General features: G+C 44.4%; 2 protein-coding genes across 3 annotated transcripts in view; one reads left to right on the top strand and one right to left on the bottom strand.

Moving 5' to 3' along the window:
- Nucleotides 1-19,518, top strand: part of LOC143768048 (uncharacterized) — an 804,459-nt gene that overhangs the window by 107,830 nt on the left and 677,111 nt on the right. The gene's annotated exons all lie outside the window — the stretch shown is intronic.
- The window catches only part of LOC143767103 (uncharacterized), a 415,169-nt gene that overhangs the window by 26,856 nt on the left and 368,795 nt on the right, over nucleotides 1-19,518 (bottom strand). Inside the window, exon 7 of the mRNA XM_077255125.1 lies at nucleotides 4,656-6,423. Coding sequence (XP_077111240.1) covers nucleotides 4,656-6,423 — 1,768 coding nt within the window. The remainder of the gene's footprint in view (nucleotides 1-4,655; nucleotides 6,424-19,518) is intronic.

The following is a 19,518-nucleotide window of genomic DNA, read 5'->3' as shown; positions in this document are numbered from 1 at the left end:
TGTTAAACACAAAATGAAGTACGCCTGCATCTGAGCAAATTAAACGTTGACAAAACCCTTGGCCCAGATGGCATTCACCCACGGATACCGAGGGAGCTTTGAGGAGCCAAGTGCAAATTTGGATGTTGGTAATACGGCCGATGTGATTTATTGGGACTTTGCAAGGAATTTGATACTGTACCATATAACAGACTTATATTGAAGATACAGATGCAAGACAGGGGAAACTATATGCAGATGGGTAAGGAATTGGCTATATTACAGAAAACAAAGTCGTCATAAATGGTACGTTCTCTAAATGGGATATAGTCAGCAGTGGGGACAGCAGGGATCTGTACTGAGAGCAGTGGGGACCCCAGGGATCTGTGCTAGGACCGATTCTTTTTAACATCTTTATTAATGACCTTGTGGATGGGATTGAGAATAAAGCATCATTAATTGCTGACGACAATAAACTATGAACGATATTAAAATCTGACCTTGACATTACAATATTGCAAAACGATCTGAATAAGATGTCTGAATGGGCAAACACTTGGCAAATGAGTCTTAATGTAGATAAATCTAGAGTAATTTACTTAGGTCGGAGTAATCCTGTAATTGTTGCATATACATTAAAGGTACCTTCACACTGAACAACTTAACAACGATAACGATAGCGATCCGTGACGTTGCAGCGTCCTGGCTAGCGATATCGTTGTGTTTGACACGCAGCAGCGATCAGGATCCTGCTGTGACATCGTTGGTCGGAGCTAGAAGGCCAGCACCTTATTTCGTCGCTGGATCACCCGCTGACATCGCTGAGTCGGCGTGTGTGACGCCGATGCAGCGAGTCTTCACTGGTAACCAGGGTAAACATCGGGTTACTAAGCGCAGGGCCACGCTTAGTAACCCGATATTTACCCTGGTTACCATTGTAAATGTAAAAAAAAAAAAACCACTACATACTTACATTCCGGTGTCTGTCGCGTCCCCCGGCATCCGCTTCCCTGCACTGTGTCAGCGCCGGCCGGCCGTAAAGCAGAGCACAGCGGTGACGTCACTGCTCTGCTTTCCGGCGGCGCTTACACAGGATGCAGGAGGAGTGCAGGGAAGCGGACGCCGGGGGACGTGACAGGCACCGGAATGTGAGTATGTGTTTTTGTTTTTTTTTACATTTACACTGGTAACCAGGGTAAACATCAGGTTACTAAGTGCGGCCCTGCGCTTAGTAACCCGATGTTTACCCTGGTTACCCGGGGACTTCGGCATCGTTGGTCGCTGGAGAGCTGTCTGTGTGACAGCTCTCCAGCGACCACACGACGAAACAGCGACGCTGCAGCGATCGGCATCGTTGTCTATATTGCTGCAGCGTCGCTTAATGTGACGGTACCCTTAGTGGGAGTATGCTCGGGACTACAGAACAGGAGAAGGACTTGGGTATTCTGGTTACACCTAAGCTGAGCAGCGGTGCTCAATGCCATTATCCCAGCGTATTATTATTACCCCTTTATAAAACACTGGTGAGGCCACTTCTGGAATATGGGATCCAGTTTTGAGCTCCACATTTAAAAATCGATATTCAAAAATTAGAGTCAGTTCAAAGGCGGCAACTAGATTATTTCAAGAGATGTATAAATAAATGTGTGGTCAGTACAGAGGACTTGCACATGACTTATTCCTTCCAAAGACCGTACTAAGGACCAGGGGACACTCATTACGGGTGAAAGAAAGGCGATTCAGACAGCTAAATAGGAAAGGGTTCTTTACAGTTAGAGCAGTCAGACTGTGGAATGCCAACCACAAGAGGTAGTAATGGCAGATGCTTCAAGCTTTTAAAAAAGGTCTGGATGATTTATTCAGTACATATAAAATTGTGGGTTATAGATAATATAGTGACAAAAAAATTAATAATTGGCAAATAACTGTTGAACTTGATGGACCTAGGTCTTATTTCAACCTATGTAACTAAGAATCGCCTGGTGAGACAGTTCAAGCAGCGACATCAGGGGATTCTGAAGATCCAATGGGCCCCTCATAGAAGGGAATGGGTACTGTCATAGCTCAGTTAGGGGATTTAATCCCGTGACCTATTTCTGCGTGGTCGGTTCCTGTGTCTGCTGAGCTACTGCTCTTTCTTCACCTCTCATCATTGATCGTCGGAGGAGTCAGTGAGCTCTGAGGCCGGGACGCATTCACCTGGCTTCAGAGGATCAATGATGAGGGGAAGTAGCCGCACGCAGGTACAAGGGAAGTATAGAGCTTGAAATGACACCGGCGCTTGCAAGTTATGTTATCATGCCCACAGGGATGTAATAACATGCTAAGTGGGTCGACTAGTTTTGGGGCCACCAACATCCCCTTGGCTAGTCAAAGTCCTCAATTTTCAGATGATAGACAGACTTTAGAAATACTTTTTCTAAAGACAGGTTTATGTAAGTAGTGTAATAGTGTAAGTAGTGTAATAGTGGTTCTGTTCTCACAGGGGACCGGACAGGTTCAGTTTAAGGCCATGTGCACACGTTCAGTATTTTTCGCGTTTTTTTCGCGTTTTTTCACTATAAAAACGTGATAAAAATGCGAAAAAAACGCTTACATATGCCTCCCATTATTTTCAGTGTATTCCGCATTTTTTGTGCAAATGTAGCCTTTTTTTCCGCGAAAAAATCGCATCGCGGAAAAAAAAGCAACATGTTCATTAAAATGCGGAATTGCAGGGGATTCCGCACACCTAGGGGTCCATTGATCTGCTTACTTCCCGCACGGGGCTGTGCCCACGATGCGGGAAGTAAGCAGATTATGTGCGGTTGGTACCCAGGGTGGAGGAGAGGAGACTCTCCTCCACGCACTGGGCACCATATAATTGGTAAAAAAATAAGAATTAAAATAAAAAATAGTCCTATACTCACCCTCTGATGGCCCCCGAAGTGTTCCCGCCTCTGTGCTGCACGCTGTCTTCGGTTCCTGTAGCAGCAGCTGGTGTGCGGTGAAGGACCTTGCCGAATGACGTCACTGTCCTGTGATTGGTCGAGACCGCTCACGTGACCGTGACGTCATGGAAGGCCCTGCGCGCACACATCAGCTATAGGAATGGACGCCGGTGAGGAGATCTGCTGTCTGCGGGTGAGTATAACCATTTTTTTATTTTTTTAATTATTTTTAACCCCTTAGTGACAGCCAATACGTCTTTTAACTGACCTGAGATATAAGAGAATAGCCTCCCCATACAGGTGACATTGGAGCAGCTGTCAGCTGTACACTATAGCTGACAACTTGCTGTATCAGCCACGATCAGTATTTGCACCTTCCAAATCTGTTTAACCCCTTAGATGCTGCTGTCAATAGTGACTACATCATTATAAATGGTTAACAGAGTGTGGGGGCTTCCTCTTTATCCAAACTGATGCCCTCGGATCATGATTGTGTGGTCCTGATGTTTGCCATGGCAATTCATGTCCAAATAGCGGCCTTACAGTCTGACAGCTGTAGTAATCTGTTCAGAATTTAGAGGCATTTAGGTGGTAAAAATGCACATTTTCATTTCTGTCATACCACTTTGCATTAATTCCTGTAAAGCACCTGAAGGGTTAATAAACTACCTGACAGCAGTTTCCAATATGTCTGGGGGAGCTGTTTTTAAAAAGGTATCACATTTGGGGGTTTCCCAATATATGAGACCCCTAAAGTCACTTCAAACATGGATAAGTCCCTAAAAAAATACATTTTGTAAATTTCCTTGAAAAAATGAAAAATTGCTGCTGCATTTTTAAACCTCCTAAAATGCTAACAAAATAAAATAACATTTTACAAATGGTGCTGATGTAAAGTAGACATGTGGGAAATGTTATTTATTAATGTTTTGCTGTGGTATGACCATCTGAATTAAAGGGATAATCATTCAAACTTAGAAAATTGCTAATTTTTTAACATTTTTCTCAAATTTTTGATATTTTTTGTAAATAAACACAAAACATATTGACCTAAATTTACCATTATCATAAAGTATAATGTGTCACGAAAAAACAATCTCAAAATCACTGGGATTTGTTGAAGCGTTGCAGAGTTATTACCACATAAAGTGACACTGGTCAGATTTCAAAAACTTGGCTCTGTCACTAAGGGGTTAAATGTTCTATCTTTTACTATAGATGCTGCAAAAGCAGCATCTATAGTAACAAGTTGGTCACACTTGTCAAACGCTATGTTTGACAAGTGTGACCAACTTGTCAGTCAGTTTTCCAAGCGATGCTACAGATCGCTTGGAAAACTTTAGCATTCTGCAAGCTAATTACGCTTGCAGAATGCTAAAAAAACGCAAAAAAAACGGGAAAAAAACGCAAAAAAAAAAATGCGGATTTCTTGCAGAAAATTTCCGGTTTTCTTCAGGAAATTTCTGCAAGAAATCCGCAACGTGTGCACATACCCTAATATGTCTGAAGACATCGGCACTGATTGGGCACAGGTCTCACATGATGTAACAACCTCACGTGAGCCCCAGGAAGTCCCAACACCACTGGAAGGTGAGAGCATGGGAGGCGAGTATGAGTACTTTTATTTTATGAAAGCCATGAGGAATGACAGAAGGGACAACTCCTTTAAGAAGATACAATTATCGGTTAAAACATTTCCAACATTCTGAACAAGTTTATTTCTGTGCACAATATTTCCTAGGTTACGAACATGAAAAAGGCTTCTCCCCTGTGTGACTTCTCTGATGTCTGATAATACTTGATTTCGCTGTAAAACATTTCCCACATTCTGAACATGAAAATGATTTCTTCCCTGTGTGCATTCTCTGGTGACTAAGAAGAGATGATTTCTTCACAAAATATTTGCCACATTCTGAACATGAAAAAGGCTTCTCCCTTGTGTGAGTTATCTGGTGTCTATCAAGATGCGCTTTACTTTTAAAACATTTCCAACATTCTGAACATGAAAAAGGCTTCTCCCCTGTGTGGGTTCTCTGGTGTGTAACAAGATGCGATTTCCAGTTAAAAAATCTCCCACATTCTAAACAATGTAATTTCTCCCTGGTGTGAGTTCTCTGATGTGCAATAAAATGTGATTTCTGTGTAAAACATTTTCCACATTCGGAGCATGAATATGGCTTTTCCCCTGTGTGAATTTTTTGGTGTCTAAGAAGGTGTGATTTCAATACAAAACATTTCCCACATTCTGAACATGAAAAAGGCTTCTCCCCTGTATGACTCCGCAGGTGTCTAACAAGATGTGCTTTCCATTCAAAAAATCTCCCACATTCTACACAAGAATATAGTTTCTCTCTGGTGTGACCTCTCTGATGTGCGTTTAAATATGATTTCTCTCTAAAACATTTCCCACATTCAGGACATGAATATGGTTTCTCCCCTGTGTGAAGCCTCTGGTGTCTAAGAAGGTGTGATTTCAGTACAAAACATTTTCCACATTCTAAACATGAAAAAGGTTTCTCCCCTGTGTGGGTTCTCTGATGTGCGATAAGACCCGATTTCACTGGAAAACATTTCCCACATTCTGAACATGAAAAATACTCCTCTCCTGTGTGAAGTCTCTGGTGTTTTACAAGCGAAGATTTCAGTACAAAACATTTCCCACATTCTGAACAAGAGAAAGGCTTCTCCCCTGTGTGACTTCTCTGATGTGTGATAAGACTTGATTTCAACGTAAAACATTTACCACATTCTGAACATGAAAAAGGCTTCTTTCCTGTGTGACTGCTCTGGTGACTAAGAAGAGATGATTTCTTCACAAAACATTTTCCACATTCTGAGCATAAAAAAGGCTTCTTCCCTGTGTGAGTTCTTTGGTGGCCATCAAGATGCGATTTCTGGTTAAAACATTTCCCACATTCTGAACATGAAAAAGGCTTCTCCCCTGTGTGAGTTCTTTGGTGGCCATCAAGATGCGATTTCCTGTTAAAACATTTTCCACATTCTGAACATGAAAAAGGCTTCTCCCCTGTGTGGGTCATGTGGTGTCTATCAAGATGCGATTTCCATTCAAAACATTTCCCACATTCTGAACATGAAAAAAACTCCTCTGTGTGAGTTCTTTGGTGATTAACAAGATTTGATTTATAGTTAAAATATTTTCCACACTTGGAACAAGAAAATCTATTGTCTACTCTGTGTATTTTTTCATGTTTAAAAAAAGACTTTTCAAGGGGAAAACTATTTCCATATTGTGAACGTGATAATAGCTTCTTTGATTTAGGAGCAATTAGTTTTTTAAGGATTGTTTTTTTACTTTGATTTTCCTTAGTAGTCAGTAATGAATCAGAAGACAGGACCTGTTTCAAAGGATCAGATGACAGATCTTTGCTGTGAAGGGATGATGGTATATCTGGAGTAATGGCATTCACTTCAATTGTATCCAGTGGGATCTCAAGGTCATCTGATTTAAAAATTGAAGATGTCAGCTGTTCCCCTGATCTCCTTGTACAGTCATCTGCCAAGAAACAAACCACTAATTAGTTTTGAATAAAATATCCTTGAAATTAATATTTTTGAACATTTCTACTTAAAACATCTGTAAAAATGGCAAGTTAGGTAGCAAAATTGATTTACTAAGAATGACAATTCACAGCAGTCTAATAGAAAACCTCATAGCATGCATCAGTAGAGCGTGGTGTTCAACTGTTTGTTCATTCTGCCTCCCAAATATTGGAATAAAAAGCCCACTACCATGTCATGGTGAACCTCTCAGTGGGTCCCTATCGTAAAAGGTATGGAGTTGTGAGCAACCCACCATTACCACAACGGTGCACCAGCAGGAGTCTGCAAGAAGGGTTCTGCCTATTTTTGCTCTCAGTTCACGGTCTGAAAGCTTGTGGAAGAAGAGAATTTTACATCTATTCACCTGGTGTTGTGTGGTAGCCATTGTTGCTGTGGGGCCTGAAGACATGGAGACTCAGCTTGGCAGAATGGGTGCGGTGGGGCACCAAGTCACCATCCCTGCTGGTGCACTATTGCTGTGTCAGTGGACTGCCAGGACACCGCACCTTGTTAACTAAGAACCTCATATTCAGTTTATAAATGTTTGCCTACTGGCATTAGATCAAAAGTATGAACTCTTGGATGTGCGGTCCATGTCTTTTTCTACAGGTATATTGTAGCATATTGCCAGAAGCTACCAGATACAGCCTTGTTCTCCTCTGATTCAGTCCTCTGTGCTCAACTCCCGGCTTGTGTATTTGTTTCCTGTTGTAACCCTGGCCCATATACTGACTACTCTTGTATCTTCTGATTTTATATTATCTCAGCCCTACTGGTTCTGACCAGACTACCTGACCATTCTTCTTGCCATCTGACACCACAGAACAGCAGGTAAAACCGTGGCCCATGCCAATGGGTCGCTGTGTAAGTCCAGATCCATGTAGATGGGTTAAAGGGTGAAGGTTAAGGTAATCACTGGGATCTGGAAAATGGAGTAGACAGCACTAAGCTTGTTTGTGGTGGCCATCTTTTGAGCTGCTAGGTTACCATGAACAGTGACCCCAATACACTGTGTCTGCAAACTATTCCAGCAAAATCCGCATTGAAATAGCTAAATGGCGCTTCTTCCCTTCTTAACCCTGCCATGTGCCCAGACAGTAATGTACAACCGTATATTGGGTATTGTCATATTCAGGAGCTGGAAAATAATATGTAAGGTCCATTTGTTTGCCATTACCCTTTGTGAAAATGAAAAAAATGGGGCTACATCCACATTTTACTGAAAAAATAATAATGTTTGCATTCCACTTTGTGCTATTTCATGGAAGTGGTTTTTGATACTAAGAAAAATGCAATTTTCTAGGGCCTTCAAAGTCATTGAAAAAAAACAAAAACGATTTGTTAACCAGAAATGAGGTTTTGTAAATTTAATTGAACATATAAACACTTGTTGATAACCTTGTTGGCCTTTTATCATCCTAAAAAAAAAGTGGATTTTACTAAAGTAGAAATATGGTAAATACTCTTTATAAACTATTTAGTGTGATATCACTATCTGTTTTAAGAGAGTAAAATTGAAAGTTTTAAAACTGCAAATCTTTCTAAATTATTTGCCAATTTTCAGATCTTTTAAACAATTAACGCAAATTCTAATCAACCCAAAATTACCAGTACAATCTGTCACAGAAAAATATATTTCAGAATTCATAGAATCAGAAGAAGCATCCAAAGTTATCACCAGATAAAGTGAAACACGTCAGATTTGAACGCGGCCTTATTAGGAACACAAAACTGGCTGCGGGAAGTGGTTAAATTAGACTCAATGGTCTTCATCAGTAATAAATGAGTAACTAGTGATGAAACTTCTCTGGGAGTATTGGGCTTGGTGGCTCTTAGCAATCTAAACTATCTTAAGGGCCAATATTTTCTGTCAGATGAGTTTCAAGAAGAAATATTACACATTTAAAGATAACTTTTTATAATAGTGCAGAGCTGAAATGTCTTAAATTTAGATCTCGGGTATTTGAAAGAGGCAATGGAGATCTTTTTTGAAGACTACAAGGGAAATACAGGCTCACATAAGTGAGGTAGGCCGATCCTACCACAATCAAACTATGAGAGAATGAACTTGTAAAAAAAGACATAGAATAAAAAAAAAATGTTACATCTCCAACAATAACGTATGTATGAGGGGAGAACTCCAAAACTAAACCAAAGTTACACTTATTTTGGTGAACTATAGAAGCAACTAGGAGTCCTGACCAGAAGAGTAGAGAGAGTATTAGTGCTCCCCCCATTTCAGGAGAGATTGTGCAGTCATCTGAATTCCTTATGATGGAAAGCATAACGAAATTTATGACATGGAGTGAATCCATGAAACCAGGGCTCAAGCCATGCCAACACATCTCCTGCATGAAGTTAGTTGGTCTCAAAAGAAATTGAAAAGTCAGGAAAAAAGGAAACTGTTGTTATTGTACAGAAATTCACACTTGGTCTCACTGCACATTTTATGTTGTCGAACATAAAAGTGTAGTTTGGCCAGAAAGACTGGACCTGGACTTGTAGGAACCATATGATCACATTCAGCAGCACAGAAGGGAGAGAAGGGAGATTCATCCAATAAGATATCTGGGATCTAGGAAGCCAACAGCATCATTACCCTCCGCTTTCTCTTAGAGGCCCATCATAATATTTTTGTTCACGTGATATTCTAACTTTTCAGCACATTTTACGTACACTGTTATTTGGCTTTGCAGTTTACATATCTAGGCAGTTAACAGCGTCTCCTAAACCCAGGGTGTAGGTGGATCCTCCAGAAAATGACTTTCCCAAATTGAAAAAGTAATTTGAATATTTTTGGATGGACGAGAATGTTCTGCTCTAGCGGTAAATTGGTGATCACGCAATTGTGATACGGTCGGACTACACCACCAATAAAGTAGCCACTGCCGGTGACTGAGAAGAATCTGTGACTCCTCTGCATTTAGTGGTCACTACTCACCTGGGCGGGTATATGTAGGAATCTCATCTTTACAATGATCATCACCCCTCACATATGTCTCTGTAGTATCAATATGGGTCAGATCTTCACTCTGAAACAAATATTATAAGAGTCACAGACAGATGGAGAAGTCACATCTATGATCAGCTCTAATCCTGCCATCTCCACCGTTCTCATTGCACAAGTATAAAACATATAATACTGGTGGATAAAACAAGACTGAGCACAAGACCTTCACAGCCGTCTACACATCATAGGAGAGATCTCATGTCACCTTCTCTCCATCTACCTGATGATCCTGAGGAATACTGGGACCTTCTTGTTTACAGTCCTTTGGAAGAAGAGGATGGGGACATCTCTCTGGTGTTGTCCTCTTACTGGATAGATCTGGAGGAAACACATACAGGGACTGAATTCATTCTTTACATACAGATAATTATAGGCCGTGTATTTAGTCCTGTCTATTACCTGGTGATGTGAGGGGCTGGGGACCCTCCATCATTACGTCCTTGTACAGATCTCTGTGTCCTTCTAAATACTCCCACTCCTCCATGGAGAAATAGACGGAGACATCCTGACACCTTATAGGAACCTGACACATACAATGATACCGTCATCCCCCCGATCCCTTCATAGTGTTACTGTATAATGTCCCAGCAGTGTCACCTCTCCAGTCAGCAGCTCAACCATCTTGTAAGTGAGTTCTAGGATCTTCTGGTTATTGATGTCCTCATGTATTAAGGGGTGAAGTGGAGGTCCCATGATTGGGCTCAGTGGTCTTCCCCATCCCTCAGACACAGGGTCCTGACAGCGATCACTAGAGGTCTTCTTCACCACTGTGTAATCCTGGTAATGGAGAGACACATTAATAAATCTCACTACAGACATTTCCAGAGTCCTCACCTCTGCAGTTCTGTCCATCTGTTATTCCCATAGATAAGAATGATGTAATGTGACGTCATCAGAATCTCTCACCTCTCCAGTAAGCCGGAAGAGGATCTCTAGGGTGAGGTGTAATATTCTCTCCGCCATCTTGTCTTCGTCCATATCTTTCTTTGATGGGTAAACCAGGAAAATTCTCTTCTATAGAGGATCTTCACTGGGAAGATCCAATATTGTAGAGACCTGAATGAGATGATGATGAATGAGCCGATGTAACATCATAAAACTCCTGTGTAATAATACAATTACTGGAGACAATAAAGGGAAACATCAGGAGATAGAACATGTAGATGTTGTATTCTTTAGTCTTGAATGGACTGGAACATAAGTTGAATTGCTAACTAAGCCCGGTGTCACACTTGCAACTGCAATGCGAGAAACTCGTGCGAGTCTCTCGCCTCAATACCCGGCACTGCTGCTAGTGGTTCAGACCGGTGTATTCAGCTGCATAGAAATACATGCAGCAGCAGACTCCTATCTTGAGTGCCGGGTATTGAGGCGAAGGACACGTGTGAGTTTCTCGCACTGCAGTTGCAAGTGTGACACCGGCCTAAAACTTCTCCTCCATACTCCCAATTACTGACCAAGTTGGCCATAGCAACGGAATATAATTGGTTGTAGGAATCACAACTTCGTTGGGACTCACCATGAAATACAGACACTGGCGTGGGACCCAAGCAGCAATGGTATTTTTATTACTTTACAACAATGTTTTTTTCTTAACATCAAAAAATAAAACCTATATATTTAGGCCACAGACAACAAGCAGTTTCTTCCTCGGAGTCGGCAGCTGAATACGTTCCTCATAGACTCATCTTCCATAACGCTAATTCTCGTCTCATTTCCCGACACTGGAATCGGCATTAGCAATACTGCAGGAGATATTCATTACACGTGACAGGAGAAATAACTACTTCATGATGAGGACGACATCTTCATCTTCTACTACGGCTCTAGAAATATATTTCTCCAGAGTCGGTCACTGACTCCATCACCACCGGCCGTCTATATGAAGGTTTCCCGTCTTCCCCGCACTGTAATCTTCTATCACGTTAGATCTCAGCTCTGATTCACACACAGAAGTTTGAGGCTTTTATAAAAGATTATAAGAACAACAAGACAGGAGATATTTGATGCCAATGTCATGTACAGGGTTTTTTCCCCCACTAGTTATGATGTTTATTTTTTTTTTTACTTCTACGTAAAAAGAAACTCCAAGCGTATGTGGCGACTATCCTCGATAGTGCTTTTGCATGTTGTTGTTTTTTTTGTTAGCTGATGAAGGCTGCCCTGTAACAATAGCAGCCGAAACGCGTTGTACTGTATTTTACAAAAACATTTTTTTGTTTTTTGAGAAAATAAATTAACTTTTAGTAATAGATTTTCACTGGAAATGGATGTAGTCATGAAATCCTAAGGTGATTAGCGCCACATACGCTTGAATTTTTTATTTGTGTTTACGTAGAATTCACTACCTATGTAGATCCGAAGTAGGATCAACACATAGTTCTCCAAAGTGAGCTGCACACCTTATAGGATTATAGAAGACATGGAGGAGAGGTGCCCAAAGAATTGATTCAGGAGAATCTCAATGTGCATTTCTTGCTAATTGAAGGGGAGCATAACCACAATCAAGATACGTTTTTACCAACAGTGAAAAAAATTATTACGCTCAGAGGAAGTGCCGCACTATTCTTTTTTTCCCTCTGTCCCTAAATCAGGGTATTTCTAAAATATCTTTTTAAAGTATTTTCCCATATGCTACCATATATTACATGAAAAAAAAAACAGGTGTTCAAATGTTACAAAGTAATATTGCGGATGGAGGTACTGTGGGAACATTATATGGTGTCTGAGGGGATGGCGGCACTCTGGGAACATTATATTGTGTCTGAGGGGATGGCGGCACTCTGGGAACATTATATTGTGTCTGGGGGATGGCGGCACTCTGGGAACATTATATTGTGTCTGGGGGGATGGCGGCACTCTGGGAACATTATATTGTGTGTGGGGGTAATACCAGTATTGTGGGAACATTGTACTATATGAGGGGATGGCGGTACTGTGAGATCAATATACTGTGTGGGGAATGGCGGTACTGTGGGAACATTATACTGCGTGTGCGGGGATGGCGGTAATCTGGGAGCATTATACTGTGTGTGGCTGTGATGGCAGTACTGTGAGAACATTATACTGTGTGGGGGTGCAATGGTGGTACTGTGGGAACATTATATTGTGTGTGGGGGATGGCGGTACTGTGGTAACATTATATTGTATGTGGGGAATGTCAGTACTGTGGGAACATTATACTGTGTGTGGCTGTGATGGCAGTACTGTGAGAACATTATACTCTGTGGGGGTGCAATGGCGGTACTATGGGAACATTATATTGTGTGTGGGGGATGGCGGTACTGTGGGAACATTATATTGTATGTGGGGAATGTCAGTACTGTGGGAACATTATACTGTGTTTGCGGGGAAGGCAGTACTATGGGAGCATTATACTGTGTGTGGCTGTGATGGCAGTACTGTGAGAACATTATACTCTGTGGGGGTGCAATGGCGGTACTATGGGAACATTATATTGTGTGTGGGGGATGGCGGTACTGTGGGAACATTATACTGTGTGTGGGTGCGATGGCAGTATTGTGAGAACATTATACTGTGGGGGGGGGATGGTGGTACTGTCGGAACATTAGACTGTGTGTGGGGGATAGCGGTACTGTGGAAACATTATACTTTGTGTACGGGGATGGCATCTCAAACTCAAAAATATTTCCCGGATCCACGCATTCCTCGACAATGAAACCACAAAAACACTAGTGCATGCCCTTATCATCTCCCTCCTTGACTACTGCATCCTCCTACTCTCTGGCCCCACTCCAATCCATCCTACACTCTGCTTCCCGATTAATCCACCTGTCTCTCCGTTATTCCCCAGCCTCCACTCTCTGCCAAGCCCTTCACTGGTTTCCTATCGTCCAGAGACTCCAGTTCAAAACCCTTACAATGACATACAAAGCAATCAACACCCTGTCTCCTCCATACATCTGTGACATGGTCTCCCTTTACTAACCTACACGTAACCTTTGATCCTCACAAGACCTTTCTCTACTCCCCTCTTATCTCTTCTTCCCACAACCGCATCCAAGACTTCTCCCGTGATTCCCTCATACTCTTGAACTCTCTACCCCAACACATCAGACTCTCGCCTACCATAGAAACCTTCAAAAAGAACTTGACCTCTTCCGACAAGCCTACAGCCTGCAGTGATCCTCAACCTACTGAACCACCGCACAACCAGCTCTGCCCTCTCCTAGTGTATCCTCACCCATGCCCTGCAGACTGTGAGCCCTCGCGGGCAGGGCCCTCCCTCCTTCTGTACCTGTTAGTGCCTTGTAGTGCTCATGTTTATTGCATTTGTCCTCTTTTCACATGTAAAGCGCCATGGAATAAATGACGCTATAAAAATGCCAATAATAAAATGGCGGTACTATGGGAACATTATACTGTGTGTGGCTGTGATGGCAGTACTGTGGGAACATTATACTGTGTGTGGGGGGATGGTGGTACTGTGGGAACATTATACTGTGTGGGGGGATGGCAGTACTGTGAGAACATTATACTGTGTGTGGGGGGATGGTGGTACTGTGGGAACATTATACTGTGTGTGGGGGGATGGTGGTACTGTGGGAACATTATACTGTGTGTGGGGGGATGGTGGTACTGTGGGAACATTATACTGTGTGTGGGGGGATGGTGGTACTGTGGGAACATTATACTATGTGGGGGATGGTGGTACTGTGGGAACATTATACTGTGTGGGGGGATGGTGGTACTGTGGGAACAATACACAGTGTGGGAGGGCCAATAAAGGGGCCCTGTACTATGAGAGTAATCCATGTTTCCTTGGTTCCCGTCTTTCATAGTTGGGTCGTTTGTATCTATCAGCGGAAAAAGAACAAAACCATTGTGATTCTTATAAGGAGACAACACAAACCCCCTAAATATAACATTTTATAACAACCCCACAATCTGTGACTCTTCAGGGTAAATCGCTCTCTCACCATTGGATTAGAGCTGATACTATGGAGCTAAAGTGACTAAACAGACTTTCTGTCACCTCCATAAAGGGGCACTTTTCTGTGTTTGTCAGAACTGTCCGAGGATTATTAGAGGTGATAGTTTCCCCCCAATTAGAAGGGACACCTGTGGATATTGGGGTCTTTACCTGCTACAGTCCTGGTGTGGACCCTCCACCTACAGAGCCGCACTCCACATATATGGCTTTTCTGTGCACACAGGACCTGTGATGAGGTCACAGGAGGGGAGGAGTCAGGGGTCACATGATCAGGGGCCTCAGTGTATGCAGGACTCTGCTGTGCTGGTTGTCATGGTGCTGGATGAGGGGAAGTTTCTGTGTGGGGTCAGGAGGGGTTTACAGTGTGGATGTAGCAGAGCCGTGTGTGTACGAGGTGTACGGAGCGGAGCCGTGTGTGTGCGAGGTGTACGGAGCGGAGCCGGGTGTGTACGAGGTGTACGGAGCGGAGCCATGTGTCTATGAGGTGTACAGAACTGAGCCATGTGTGTGCGAGGTGTACGGATCGGATCCGTGTGTGTACGACGTGTACGGAGCGGAGCCGTGTGTGTACGAAATGTACAGAGCAGAGCCGTGTGTACGGAGCGGAGCCGTGTGTGTACGAGGTGTACGGAGCGGAGCCGTGTGTGTACGACGTGTACGGAGCGGAGCCGTGTGTGTACGAAATGTACAGAGCAGAGCCGTGTGTACGGAGCGGAGCCGTGTGTGTACGAGGTGTACGGAGCAGAGCCGAGTGTGTACGAGGTGTACGGAGCAGATCCGTGTGTGTACGAGGTGTACGGAGCAGAGCCATGTGTGTACGGGGTGTACAGAGCGGAGCCGTGTGTGTGCGAGGTGTACGGAGCGGAGCCGTATGTGTGCGAGGTGTACGGAGCGGAGCCGTATGTGTGCGAGGTGTACGGAGCAGAGCCGAGTGTGTACGAGGTGTACGGAGCAGATCCGTGTGTGTACGAGGTGTACGGAGCAGAGCCATGTGTGTACGGGGTGTACAGAGCGGAGCCGTGTGTGTACGGGGTGTACAGAGCGGAGCCGTGTGTGTGCGAGGTGTACGGAGCGGAGCCGTATGTGTGCGAGGTGTACGGAGCAGAGCCATGACTATAATCAGTACTTGGAGGTACAGTAAATAGTTTTCTGACCTTGCCCTTAGAGGGACACACAATTTGAAGGGTGATGGGTGGAAAATATTATTTTTACCATCTGGGGATTGTTCGGAAATCTCGTCCTCCATTCAGAGTCTCCAATGCACCAACAGGATCTCACAACTTTCTGAATGATATTTCTGATTGGGAGATTTCTTGTGATTTACCTTGATGATCTGTAATTTGAATTCTCACCAGGAACATGTCCGTGTAGTATTACAAAGATTGAGGGAGAATTCTTTGCTAATATTGAGAAATTATTTTTTCTGTTCAGGAAATTTCACTTCTTGGGATCATTTTATCAGCTGATGAGTGTAAGATGGATCCTGGGAAGGTGAAGCCATAATAGATTGGGTCCAACCTAATGACCTGAAAGTGATAAAACGTTTTGCAGGATTCGCCAACTATTCTAGGAAATTCATTAGGGATTTAGTCACATTGCTGAACCTCTTCTTGACCTCACACATAAGGGGGTGGATATCAAGGTTTGCCCTCTCCTCTCCTAATGTGCAAGCCCCCACTCCACAAACTCACTCATCCTTGCAGAAATCTCAAACACCTCAACTTACAATCACTCTCTGAGTCCCTTCTCCCTCTTACAGACATAGCCTCTCTTCATGACACAGATGCTGCTGCCACTTTTTATAACACCACAATAACAGCAACACTCTATTCGGCCAGCCCGCTCATGCATAGCAAAACTCGTACACTCAACAGGCAGCCCTGGCTGACCAGCCTGACCAAAGAACTGAGACGGGCTTCCAGGATCGCTGAGGGCAGATGGAAGCGATCCCGCTCTGCCGATCACTTCACTGCATACAAGCAGTCCCTCGCCAGCTTCAAGTCTACGCCCACTGCCGCAAAACAAACTTCTCATCTCTCATATCCTCCCTATCTCACAACCCTAAACAGCTTTTCAACACTTTCAAATCTCTACTCCGTCCCCCCGCATCCCCTCCCCTCTCATTTCTGCTGAAGACTTTGCCTCTTTCTTTAAACAGAAGATTGATACGATCAGAGAATTCTTTGGCCCACAGCACCTAATGCCCCTCTTAGCTTCTCAACCCTGCTCCTCCAAAACCAGCTTCTCCACCATGGCAGAAGATTAGCTCTCCACCCTCCTGTCAAGATCACACTTCACCACCTGCACACTCGACCCGCTCCCGTCGCACCTCATCCCTAACCTTTCCACGGTCTTCATCCCAACCCTAACACACCTCTTCAACCTCTCACTCACAACAGGCGTCTTCCTCTCCTTCTTCAAGCATACCAAGATCACACCCGTCCTCAAAAAGCCCTACCTCGACCCATCCTCTGTGTCTAGCTATCACCCTATATCTCTTCTCCCTTATGCCTCCAAATTACTGGAACAACACGTCCATCTTGAACTGTCCTCCCACCTCTCCTCCTGCTCCCTCTTTGACCGGTTACAATCTGGCTTCCGACCCTATCACTCAACTGAAACTGCCCTACTAAAGTCACCAACGACCTACTAACTGCAAAGAGCAAGTGACACTACTCTGTCCTCCTTCTCCTGGACCTGTCTTCTGCCTTTGACACTGTGGACCACTCCCTTCTGCTACAGATCCTCTTATCTCTTGGCATCACAGACTTGGCCCTATCCTGGATCTCGTCATATCTGGCAGACCGAACATTCAATATCTACCTCCCCCACACCACTTCCTCACTTCGCCCATTGTCTGTCGGTGTTCCTCAAGGCTCTGTTCTAGGACCCTTACTCTTCTCCATCTACACCTTCAGCCTGGGACAGCTGATAGAATCCCACAGTATGCAGTACCATGTCTATGCCGATGACACGCAGATCTACCTAACCGGACCTGACCTCACCTCCTTACTTACCAAAATCCCACACTGCTATTTCAGCCATCTTTTCTGCTTGCTTTCTAAAACTGAACATGGACAAAACAGAATTTATCATCATCTTTCCCCAATTCACTCTACTCTTCCACCAGACCTATCCATCAATGTCAATGGCTGCTCACTCTTCCCAGTCCTACACCCCAGGTGCCTCGGGGTGATCCTCGACTCTGCCCTCTCTTTCAAGCCACATATCCAAGTCCTTGCCTCCTCTTGCCATCAAAAACTCAAAAATATTTCCCGGATCTGTGCATTCCTTGACCGCGACACCACAAAAACACTAGTGCATGCCCTTATCTCCCGCCTTGACTACTGCAACCTCCTACTCTCTGGCCTTCCCTCTAGCACTCTGGCACCACTCCAATCCATCCTACACTCTGCTACTAATCTACCTGTCTCCCCGCTATTCCCAGGCTCTTCCCTATGCAAAGCCCTTCACTGGCTTCCTATCGCCCAGAGACTCCAGTTCAAAACCCTCACAATGACCTACAAAGCCATCCACAACCTGTCTCCTCCATACATCTGTGAAATGGTCTCCCAGTACTTACCTATACACAACCTAAGATCCTCTCAAGACCTCCTCCTCTGCTCCCGTCTCATCTCTTCTTCCCACAACCACATCCAAGACTTCTCCCGTGCTTCCCCCATATGCTGGAACTCTCTACCCCAACACATCAGACTCTCGCCTACCATAGAAACCTTCAAAAAGAACTTGAAGACTCACCTCTTCCGACAAGCCTACAGCCTGCAGCAATCCTCAACCTGCTGAACTGCCACACAACCAGCTATACCCTCTCCTAGTGTATCCTCACCCATTGTTAGGGCTAGCGGAACGCACCGAGTAAATAGAGATGTTTATTATAATGGGTGCGTTCGCAGCCCGGGGTCCACCGTGCAGGAGGAACCTGCTGCTAGCGAATGGCGGCACTATTTGGTGGTATAGACTAGCTCTGTTACTCCACAGAGTAGCCGTGAAAGGGGAAGCACTGCGCCCTGTTAGCCTCACAGGAGCACAAGCTTACTGCCAAGCTGATAGCAGTCAGTGGTTATGCAACATGCAATCTCCTCACCGGAGAAGCCGGTATTCTAGGAGCTTATTTCAGCCGGGTCCCTGAACACACTCATGCATAACCACACTGGCGCAAAGCACATATATGAATTGATACTAGCGCATGGCCATGCGAGCCTTATATAGCTGCAGCAAGAAAAAGACCTTCCTAGAAGGACCAATGAGAGACTGCCATACCTGAGCATGTGACCTTAAATCTCCACTGAGAGATCTTGCCCTGGGCATGCTCAGTGTGTGCAAAGCAGGACTTAGTCCTAGCACCTACAGGACCTTCCTGAAGGGACCAATGGACTTAGCTGCAGTATCTGACCATGTGACCCTCGATCTCCACTGAGAGATCTTACTCAGGGCATGCTCAGAACGAGAAAAGCAGGACTTAGTCCCAGAAGCGTCTGCTCGCCGCTGCCCAGCACTGACTTCAATGGCAGAAGCAGGAAAAGCAGCAGTAACTCTTTGTACAGAGTGGGACTGAGCAAGACGTTGGAACGACGTCTCCGCTGAGCAGGCTCCACCGCGGCAGGAGAAGAATGGGAGACCGCAGCGGAGATGGCCCGAGATTCCCCCTGTGCAGAGGCGGGAACTCGACCCCTAACATGGCCCCCCCTCCTTGGACCTCGCTACGCTCGAAGGCGGCAATGAGCTGCAGAGCCCGAATGTGCTCAACAAGCTCTCAGGACCATAACCCTTCCAATCCACCAAATAAAATTTTTTTCCACGTACCACCTTGCACCCCAAAATAGCGTTCACCTCGTAATCGTCCGTAGACGAACCCGATGTCCCAGCAGATGACTCGGAAAACCGGGACATGTATACGGGTTTCAAGAGGGACACATGAAAGGTGTCGGTGATACCCAGGCATGGCGGATGGGCCAAACGATAGACCACAGGATTAACCTGTTCGAGGACCTTGAAGGGACCCAAGTAGCAAGGTGCAAATTTAGTGGACTCAACTCGCAGCCTGATGTTAAGGGCGGAGAGCC

The sequence above is a fragment of the Ranitomeya variabilis genome, chromosome 4, assembly GCF_051348905.1.
Source record: "Ranitomeya variabilis isolate aRanVar5 chromosome 4, aRanVar5.hap1, whole genome shotgun sequence".
Lineage (NCBI taxonomy): Eukaryota > Metazoa > Chordata > Amphibia > Anura > Dendrobatidae > Ranitomeya > Ranitomeya variabilis.
This window is presented reverse-complemented; position numbering and strand designations above follow the sequence as displayed.